Source organism: Enhydra lutris, unplaced genomic scaffold, assembly GCF_002288905.1.
Source record: "Enhydra lutris kenyoni isolate GAN:26980312 unplaced genomic scaffold, ASM228890v2 scaffoldscaffold56, whole genome shotgun sequence".
In the NCBI taxonomy this organism is placed as follows: domain Eukaryota; kingdom Metazoa; phylum Chordata; class Mammalia; order Carnivora; family Mustelidae; genus Enhydra; species Enhydra lutris.
Genome location: NW_019154140.1, coordinates 7,078,739 through 7,090,226, shown reverse-complemented (window position 1 = coordinate 7,090,226; position 11,488 = coordinate 7,078,739). Strand labels below are relative to the sequence as shown.

Here is an 11,488-nt window from a genome sequence, read left to right as displayed (position 1 = left end):
ATGTTGCATCTCCTCTCCCTCATATCAGGGAGATGCAACATGGGGGGTTAAGGGGGTAGGAGAAGAGTAAATGAAACAAGATGGGATTGGGAGGGAGACAAACCATAAGTGACTCTTAATCTCACAAAACAAACTGAGGGTTGATGTGGGGAGGGGGGTTGGAGATGGGGGGTGGGATTATGGATATTGGTGAGGGTATTGCTATGTTGAGTGCTGTGAAGTGTGTAAACCTGGCAATTCACAGTCCTGTACCCCTGGGGATAAAAATGTATTATATGTTTATAAAAAATAAAATTACAAAGAAAAAAGCCAACAGCATTTTTCACAGAGATAGAACAAACAATCCTAAAATTTGTATGGAACTGCAAAAGACCCCAAATAGCCAAAGCTATCTTGAAAAAGAAAAGCAAAGCTGGAGGCATCACATTTTGGACTTCAAGCTATATTACAAAGCTACAGTCATCAAGACTGGCATAAAAACCCATAGATCAATGGAACAGAATAGAAAACCCAGAAATGGACCTACAACTCTATGGTCAACTACTTTTCAACAAGGCAGGAAAGAGTATCCAATGGAAAAAAGACAGTCTCTTCAACAAATGGTGTTGGGAAAAGTGGACAGCAAAATGCAAAAGAATAAAACTGGATCACTTTCTTATACCATACACAAAAATAAATTCAAAATGGATTAAAGACCTAAATGTGAGACAGGAACAATCAAAATCCCAGAGGAGAAACAGGCAGCAATCTCTTTGACCTCAGCTGTAGCAACATCTTACTAGACAAGTTTCCTTAGGCAAGGGCATGTATGTACCCTGAGGGTATTATGCTAACTGAAATAAGTCAGAGAGAGAAAGACAAATACTTTCATACAGTATATGATTCTGTTTATATGATGTTTTGCAAAAGGCAAGACTAATCTATAGTGGAAAAAGCAGATCAGTGGTTAATGAGTGTGGAAAAAGAATTGACTAGAAATGATATGAAGTACTCTGCTTGGGTATGGGTAATTTGGGTAATTCTTTATATCTGAATAGGCTTTGAGTTATGCAGCAGTTTGCATATATCAAAATTCATAAAATAACACTCTTAACATTTCAGCATGTAGATTTAACCTCAAAAGAAAAAGAGAAGGTGTAGTCAAATTTTGAACTCTAGTTAATAATATACATACTAAAGTATTTACTAATTAGGGTGACATGTACAAATGTAATTTTTTTTTGAAATGTGCTTTAAAAAGGTGGATTGAAAAGCTTCTGCATGGTAAAGGAAACAGTCAACAAAACAAAGAGGCAACCCACAGAATGGGAGAAGATATTTGCAAATGACACTACAGACAAAAGGCAGGTATCCAAGATCTATAAAGAACTCCTCAAACTCAACCCTCAAAAAACATATAATCACATCAAAAAATGGGCAAAAGACATGAACAGACAATTCTCCAATGAAGACATACAAATGGCTAACAAACCCATGAGAAGATCTTCATCATCATTAGCCATCAGGAAGATTCAAATCCAAACCACATTGAGATACCACCTTACATCAATTAGAATGGCCAAAATTAAGAAGACGGTAAACAACATGTGCTGGAGAGGATGTGGAGAAAGGGGAACCCTCTTCTTACACTGTTGGTGGGACTGCAAGTTAGTGCAGCCACTTTGGAAAACAGTGTGGAGATTCCTTAAGAAATTAAATATAAAGCTACCCTATGACCCTGCAATTGCACTACTGGGTATTTACCCCAAAGATACAAATGTAGTGAAAAGAGGGCCATATGTTCCCCAATGTTCATAGCAGCAATGGCCACAGTTGCCAAACTGTGGAAAGAGCCAAGATGCCCTTCAACAGATGGATGGATAAAGAAGATATGGTCCATATATACAATGGAATATTATGCTTACATCAGAAAGGATGAATACCCAACTTTTGTGACAACATGAATGAGACTGGAGGAGATTATGCTGAGTGAAATAAGCCAAGCAGAGAGAATCAATTATCATATGGTTTCACTTACTTGTGGAGCATAAGGAATAACACAGAGGACATTAGGAGAAGTAAAGGAAAAGTGGATTAGGGGAAATCAGAGGGGGAGATGAACCTTGAGAGACTGTAGACTCTGAGAAAAAAACTGAGGTTTTTGGAGGGGAGGGGGTTTGAGGGGTTAGGTGAGCCTGGTGGTGGGTATTAAGGAGGGCACATATTGCATGGAGCACTGGGTGTGGTGCATAAACAATGAATCTTGGAACACTGAAAAAATAAAGTTTTTTAAAAAGGTGGGTTGAGGAATGGATAGATGGATCAGTAGATAATAAGGGATGTATACTAAAAAGTTAATAGTAAAATTTAGATGTGGTTATGTAGATATTCACTGTAGAATTCTTTCAACTTTGCCGTATGTTTGAAATTTTTTTATTCTCAAAATAAATGAATGCTGAAAAAGCTTGCAAAAATATTAGAATATTATAAGTATCAAAATGCCAATGAAATTTTAAAAATCAAATGGAAATAGACAAAAATTACAAATCACTAAAATTGATTCACGAATAAATATGAAACCCAAATATATCACTAATTATTAAAGGAATTGAATTGGTATTCAAAATTTTCCTTCCCTAATAACAACAAAAAGACAAGAATTCCTCACAATTTTAAAGGCAAATTTTATAAAGCCTTCAAGGAAGTGATAGTTCCTTTTTTATGCAAATATATTAAGAAAATATAAGGATGTTATATGCAAGTACTAAATTATTGAAGATTATATCAAAAACTAATGATGTACTATATGTTGGCTAATAGAATTTAAATTTAAAAAGAGAAAATACAAAGACGAGGGGCACCTGAGTGGCTCAGTTGGTTAAGTGTCTGCCTTTGGCTCAAGTCATGATCCCAGGGTCCTGGGATGGAGCCCCGCATCCCTGCTCAGTGGGAAGCCTGCTTCTCCCTCTCCCACTCCCCTGTTTGTGTTCCCTCTCTCGCTGTGTGTCTCTCTCTCTCAAAAAAATAAATAAAATCTTTAAAAAGAAAAAAAGAAAAGTAAACACATAGATGAAAGAAAGCATACTAACAATGCCAATATCAGATTTCTAGAATAGACAAATAGGCAAAAAGTAGATTAGTGACTGCCTATGGCAGGAGCTGGGGGGAGAGAATGGAGAGTAACTGCACATGGGTATCGAATTTATTTGAAGTGATGAAAATGTTTGGAGATTGGGTTGTATTAAGGACTGCATAACTCTGTGAATGGGCTAGAGACCACTTAATTGTATGCTTGGTTTCGTTTGTTTTTCTCCTTCCAGAGATTCTCATTTATTATAAAATGGCTTTACAAAATTCTAAAAATATGCAAGTTTCCACCATATGCAGAAGACCATTTAAAACACAACCATGAGAGACTATGGACTCCAAGAAACAAACTGAGGGTTTTAGAGGGGAGGGATTCAGGGGATGGGTCAGCCTGGTAGTGAGTATTAAGGAGGGCATGTATAGCATGGAGCACTGGGTATTATACATAAACAATGAATCTTGGAACACTACATCAAAAACTAATGATGTACTGCATGGTGACTAACATAACATAACTTAAAAAGAAAGAGTGGGAGAGACAATAATTAATAAATAAAAATAAATAAAAGACAACCCTGCTGCCACTGACTGTTCCATGTCCAGCATTGGCTGAACCTCAGAACTATGGGCACATACACATACGCTTGAGACCAGAACTGCCTTTTAGAAACTCTCAAGCCAAAAGGTGGCAGTTAAGTACTCCAGATCAAAGGGAATGAGTGGCAGGAATTTGCCTATTTAAAAAAATTGAGTCCAGTTCATTTGGGCTATTGCCCAAATCCTTTGTCTTCAATTGTGTAAAGATCAGGACCTGGATTTGGAGCGGGAGGACAAGACTGCCCCTCACAGAAGCAAATGTAGGCAACTATACTTTGCAGTATGCTTGGAGTCTCTCTCCAAGGTGGGCTCTACTCAAAAGCCTACAGGGTTTTTTTCCTGATGTCAGTCATACCTGGGCTGGCTCTGTGCAGGTCCCACTGGGGCTTGGGCAAGGGCCCAAATTTCCATGGCAGATCCACTTCACCTATGGGTAGCACCTGTCCACCAGTGACTCAGCGGCCGCCTACTACTGCAGCTCTTCAGAAGAGCCTTGCTCCTCACCACACAGGCTTGAGTGTTTCCAGGTCAGCAGTAGTGCCCAAGCTTCTCTGGCAGCAGCCTTTCCCTGAGGGTGCCCAGGTGCCCAGGATGAGGTATGGGACTTGATCCATACCCCACTACTGTGACCTGAATTGTATGCTTTGAATAGGTGACCTTGTGATGTGTGAAACATAATCTCAATAAAGCTGCTGAAAAGACAAGACCAGGTGAGTGTAAGAAAAATATTATACTATCTCATTTATGAACATAAATGGGACATTCCCAAGTTAAATATTGGAAAAAGCTAATTCAGTCTTTACTACTCCACCTAAATAGGGTGATATCAATGCAAAAATTCTTCAGCACCAGAACACCTACTGATACAATTTAGTATTTTTAAAAAAAAAAACATAAAATTAAAAAAAAAAAAACATAAAATTAAGGATTCTTTGTTCTAGCTCTGTGAAAAATGCCCATGATATTTTGATAGAGATTGTATTAAATGCATAAATTACTTTGGGCAGTATAAACATTTTTACAATATTTGTTCTTCTAATCCAGAGCATGGAATGTTCTTCCATTTCTTTATATCATCTTCAATTTCTTTCATCAGTGTTTTATAGTTTTCAGAGTACAGATCTTTTACCTCTTTAGTTAGGTTTTTTCCTAGATATCTTATGGGTTTTGGCGCAATGGTAAATAAGATTGATTCCTTGATGTCTCTTTCTGCTGCTTCATTATTGGTGTATAGAAATGCAACAGTATTCTGTACACTGATTTTTTTATCCTGTGACTTTATTGAATTTGTGTATCAATTCAAGCAATTTTTTGGTGGAGTCTTTTGGATTTTCTATGTAGTGAACTATGTCTTCTGCAAATAGTAAAAGTTCAACTTCTCCAATTTGGATGCCCTCTTTTTTCTTTTTGTTGCCTGATTGCTGTGGCTAGGACTTTCAGTGCTATGCAAATATAAGTGGTAAGAGTGGACATCTCCTATAATCCAGTAATCACACTACTGGGTATTAACTCAAAAAATACAAAAACCCTAATTCAAAGGGATACATGCATTGCTATATTTACTGCAGCATTATTTATAATAGCTAAACTATGGAAGTGGCCCAAATGTCCATTAACAGATGAATGGATAAAGAAGATGTGGCATATACACAGGATGGAATATTATTCAGCCATAAAAAATGAAATCTTGCCATTTGCAAGAACATAGCTGGAACTAGAGAGTATAATGCTAAGCAAAATAAGTCAGCCAGAGAAAGACAAATATTATATGATTTCACTTATATATGGAATTTAAGAAACAAAAAAAAAAACAGCAAAGGGAAAAGAAAATAAAGAGAGAGAGGCCAACCAAGAAACAGACTCTTAACTATAGAGAACAAATTGATGGTTACCAGAAGGGTGAGGGTGGGGAGACAGATGAAATAGTTGATGGGGATTAAGGAATACACTTGTTGTCAGGAGCAATGAGTATTGTTTTAATTGCTGAATCATTAAATTTTACACCTGAAACTAATATTACACTGACATTAAGCAACTGGAATCTAAATAAAAACTAAGAAAAATAAAAAATAAAACCATATGACTATTTCAATGAATTTATTTTTTATTCAATATGTATTTATTGCATGCCCTATGTGACAGACACTGTATATTATTAAATGGAAGAAAAGAGTCCTGGTCCTCAATGGAAACAGAAAAGCATCTGATAAAATTTTACACCAATTCTTAGCAAAATATAATTAGGAGAGAATTCTTAAGTTAAAGGTACTGATTAAAAACAGAACAAAGATTATTTTTAATGTTGAAACTTAAGCTTTCTCACTGATTCCAATAAAAAGATGTTTGTACAAGAATTCTGGCCACTGAATTAACTTTAAAAATGAAATACATGTACAACTCAGCACCAAAAAAAGCAAAAACAAAAAGTAGGCAGAGGAAATTTTTCTAAAGAGGACATACAGATGGCAACAGACACATGAAAAGATGCTCAAAATCAGTCATTATCAGGGAAATGCAAATCAAAACCACAATGAGATAACCACCTTACACCTGTCAGAATAGCTAAAATAAAAACACAATAAATAACAAGAGTTGGAAAGGATGTGGAGAAAAAGGAACTCTTGTGTACTGTCGGTAGGAATGTAAACTGGTACAGCCACTGTTGAAAACAGGGAAAAAAATTAAAAATAGAAATACTATATTATCCAATAATTCCACTACTGGGTATCTACCCCTCAAAAATTGAAAACACTAGTTCAAAAATATATATAAATCTAGCATTTACATCTACAAGGATGGTACTGTAGGGTAGTATGCTAAGTGAAATAAGTCAATCAGAGAAAGACAATTATCATATGGTTTCACTCATATATGGAACATAAGGAATAGTGCAGAGGACAATAGGGGAAGGGAGGGAAAACTGAATAGGAAGAAATCAGAGAGGGAGACAAACCATATGAGACTCTTGACTCTGGAATACTTGATGGGGGGATGGGGTAATAGGGTGATATGATGAACACTGGGTGTTATACACAACTAATAAATCCTTGAATATTATCAAAAACTAATGATGTATTATACGTTGGCTAATTGAATTTCAATTAAAAAAAGACATATGTATCCCTGTGTTTATTGCAACATCATTTATAATCGTCAAGATAGGGAAGTAACCTAAGTGTCCATCAATAGATGAATGGATAAAGAACATATGGTGCGTTTGTGTGTGTGTGTATTTCAATATATATATGTATATAGCTATATAGAGAGAGGAATGTTACATAGCCATAAAAAGGATGAAATCATGGCATTTAGGACAACATGGATGGAACCAGAAGGTATTATGCTAAGTGAAACTGGTCAGACTAAGAAAAACAAATACCAGATTTACTCATGTGTGGAATCTAAAAAAAGAAAAGAAAAAGGAAAAAAAGAAAAAAAAAACAAACAAATGAAAAACAGAATCAGACCTATAAATATGGAAAAGAAACTGGTGGTTGCCATAGGAGAGATGGCGTTATGGGATGGGCAAAAATGGGTGAAAGGGAAAGGAAGATATGGGTTTCCAGTTATGGAAGGAATAAGTCATGGGAATAAAAGGCACAGCATCAGAAATATGTCAATGGTATTATATTAGTGCTGTACAGTGATAGATGGCAACTAAACTTGTGGTGAGCAAGTGTAACACATAAAGAAGTTGAATCACTGTGCTGTACACCTGAAGTTAATATAACATTGTGTGTCAACTATACTCAAGTAAAAAATTTTTAATTTAAAAATAATAAAAATAACACCCAGTACTCCATGAAATCCATGCCTTCCTTAATATCCATCACCAATTATATACAAACAATGAATCATGCAACACTACATCAAAAACTAATGATGTACTGTATGGTGACTAACATAACACGATAAAAGAAAATTTAAAAAAAAAACAAAAAATAAAATAAATCTAACAAAAAAAATTTTTAAAGAGAAAATCATTCCCAAAGCTAAAATAATAATAATAATAATAATAATGAGATATAAAAATTAGAAATAGAAAATAGTAAAGAAACAAAATTATTTGTTTTTATTTAAGAGGAAATAATTAAAATGTAATTTTAAAATCCAATAGTATCTATAAACAAGCCATTATAACTAGGAAGATAGTTCAACAAAGTCAACAGATACAAGCTCAGTATACAAAATATCACAACATTCCTATGTACTAGAAATAACCAAGTAGTAAATATAATTGAATTTTTAATTCATAATAGAAACAAAAAATAAAAGCTATTTGATAATGTATCTTACAAAATTTGCGTGTGACCTTTATCAAAATGAATTTCACCAATGGCAACAGTAGAATAGCTTTTGTGAATGAAAATGTTACTGAACCTTTGCATAACCATCATACCTAACCATGGCCATGCTGTTAGAAAATTCATGGAACTAGGATCACCAGGAAGGTAAAGATTGGCATTCACATGGTAGACTATTTTACTTATAATTATTTCAAACTGTTTTGGCAGTGGAATCCCACTGGTGGAAATTCATCCCATATATTTTCCCAGTTTCTCTGCCCAAAATTTACGCAATCAAAATACAGCTATTGTGCAACATGCATGTTTGAAACTATTTTATATTCTAGAAAAAGTATCAAAGATTGCCAGAAAAAGGCCCTTGATCTCTTTGAGTTTATATTTTCTGCTACTCTGGAGTGCAAAATGAAGGGTAAGTAAGTAAAGTAGTAAAAACTAAAAGGTAGGGGGCGCCTGGGTGGCTCAGTGGGGGGTCCTGCGATCAAGCCAAGCCCCATATCGGGCTCTCTGCTCAGCCGGGAGCCTGCTTCCCCCCCCACCCTCCACCTGCCTCTCTGCCTACTTGTGATCTCTCTGTCAAATAAATAAATAAAATCTTTAAAAAAAAAAGATAAAAAAAAGCAGTTGGATATATTAAAAAAAAACTAAAAGGTAATTTCAGAAAGAAATAATAATTAATTTTTGACCATGATAATTTTAATCTCCCAAATCTCCTTCTCAGTAATTCTCTAATTGTGTTTCATGATCTAAGGGGCTTTTGCTGAAATTCTGTCGATTTCTTTCTAGAGTTTGTTATATGCACTGCACAGCATTTACCTTCTCACATTCCACCATTTCTGTAGCATTATTAGGGCTGAGTGGCAGAGCTACCTAACAGTATCTCCCTCTCACAACTGGAAATGTTTGACCATTAGGTCAATTGTTCCCGGTTGTCTTTGGATGTCTATACCTACAATTTAATTGCAGTACCAAAATATATCTTTTAGGTCTTTTCCTTGCAAATGACAGAATCTAATTCTGACTTACTTAAGTGAACTAAAACAAAACAACAAGAGTAAAGCATTAAAAGAGAAATTCATGAACTAGGTCTGGGGTAGCCCACAGCACCAAAGGGACAGTCAGTGTGTCAACGTGGTAAAGAAAACAGGCTTTGGGATAAGCTGTTTGGTTCCAAATTCCACCTCCACCACTTACCTCTCTGAGTCTACTTCCTCTTCTCTGAAACAAGGACACTAAAGTATTTACCTATAGCATTTGTTGTGACATTTAAATGGGATAATATATTTAAAATTCTTGGAACAGTGCCTGACATGATGTAAATACCTAATCACATGCTCTTAATATAATTCATGTTTATCAGGGCACATGGGTGGCTCAATCAGTTAAGCGTCTGCCTTCAGCTCAGGTCATGATCCCAGGGTTCTGGGCTCGAGCCCCATATCAGGCTCCCTGCTCAATGAGGAGTCTGCTTCTCCCTCCTCCTCTGCCTCTAATTCCATTTTGTGTTCTCTATCTCATTCTGACACTCTCTCTCACTTTTCTCTCTCTCTCTCTCTCTCAAATAAATAAATAAAATCTTTAAGAAGAGATATAGGTTTAATCATGTTTATCAATCTTCCTTGAAAGTACAGAATCTAGGATAACAGTAGTGATCTAATCAGCAGGTGCACTGGGATAGGTTATCAGAGTGCTACAAACAGAAGGACTTATCTCTGCCTCTCTGAATCTATTCTGAAAATTAAAATTCCTAAGGGAGTGAATGGTCTGCCATTGACCATATGCTCATTCCTATACCAGCCACTTGCCAGGACAAAGAGTGAATAATGAATGGGGGAGGAAAGAGGATTTGGGGACACCATGATTAACAGTCTCTCTGAAACTATACTGAACCCATGGAATTTAGTTACTGGAGAAATGGTAAAGATAACAAGCAAGCAATAACAAAGTCTACCATATTGTCTGTAATACACTAAATAGTTTTATAAAGAAAAATTGTAAGACAAGAGGTTCATCCATCCATTTTTCTCTGAATAGGACAGAACTACTATCATACCAGGAAAACAACTCCACCTTTTCTTAACCATTTTAAAGAAAAGATATAAGGGATGTTGCAGATCCTGATATCAGAAAATTCTCCTTAATATTCAGATACTACATATTGCAGTTCTATGCAGTTTCTCCCCTCATCATTTTAATTCTGTAGTCTATTAATTATAACACTAGACACATTTTCTTAAGATTCTTCTCACAGCTGCCTTCACTTCTCTGTTCTTCAGGCTGTAGATGAGAGGATTCAGCATAGGAGTGACCACGCTATACTGCAAGGAGAAGATTAACTCTTGAGTGTATCCTGAGTTTGGCATGAGATAGCGTAGTAACCCTGAGCCATAAAAGAAGATCACTGCAGTGAGGTGGGAGGAGCAGGTGGAGAAGGCCTTGCTTCTGCCTGTAGCAGAGCTAATGCTCAGGATGGTGGATAAAATGCGAACATAGGAGAAAAATATCAAGAGGAAGTTTCCAAAGAAATGCAGGAGGCTGGAGCAGAGCAGGGCAGTAAAACTTGCAGAAACGTCAGAGCAAGATAAAGGGTAGAGAGACGGCAGCTCACAGCTGAAGTGGTGTATATTTTGAGCCTCACAGAAGTCTAAATTGAGAGCTACAAGGATATTGATAAGAGCATCCAGAAAAGCCAAGCTCCATGAGCCCCACACCAGCCCTATACACAGCTGTCTGTTCATCATCTGGCTGTACAACAGAGGGGAGCTGATGGCAACATAGCGGTCATAGGCCATGACAGCAAGCAGGCAGGATTCAGTGCCTCCAGTGGCAAACACAAAGAAGACCTGAGCCAGGCAGCCCTTTACTGAGATGGTTTTCTTCTCAGACAGAAGGTTCTCCAACAGCTTGGGCACACTGACAGAGGAGTGGCAGAGATCCAGGAAGGACAACTGTCCCAGGAAGAAGTACATGGGGGTGTGGAGGTGAGAATCAGCCCTGATCACCAGCAGCAGCAGCAGGTTCCCCATCAGAGTCAGGAGGTAAACAACAAGGAACAGCACAAAGAGCAGAGCCTGGATCTGGGAGTCAGCAGACAGCCCAAGGAGGATGAACTCAGAAACAACACTGTGGTTTCTCATTGCCTTCAATATTTTCTTTGGAATGTAAGAAATAAATCAGATAAAGCCTCTTATGTCTAACAAATATTCAAGGGTTTCAGCATTCTTCTCTATTCACAAAGTTTCATGCCTACTCAAAACTTTAAGATCTGAAATGATAAACTTCCCTCAGTCTCTAGATTTCCTAAAATCTGCAATAATCTTTTCTATAAGATTCCAACCCTGTATCAACTCCCTTTCCACTTTTATTATTCTTTCTTTAATGCCTTAGAGTTTATTTTGTTGTTGTTTTGTTATTAAAGCAACTGGAAGATGTTTTGCAAACTCTTGAAATAATCCAGCAGAGAGGAAGAAATTGCAGGAAGAATGAGAAAAAATTGCAGAAATAGTATCTCCGAGAGCAGC

The 11,488-nt window shown here is 36.6% G+C and overlaps 1 protein-coding gene across 1 annotated transcript; it reads right to left on the bottom strand.

Annotated features, from left to right (window-relative positions):
- Positions 1 to 10,186: 10,186 nt before the first annotated feature.
- LOC111157988 (olfactory receptor 8S1-like) lies at positions 10,187 to 11,104 on the bottom strand. Its single transcript, XM_022519764.1, has one exon. The coding sequence runs from the start codon at positions 11,102 to 11,104 to the stop codon at positions 10,187 to 10,189; it is 918 nt and encodes a 305-aa protein (XP_022375472.1).
- Positions 11,105 to 11,488: the final 384 nt, after the last annotated feature.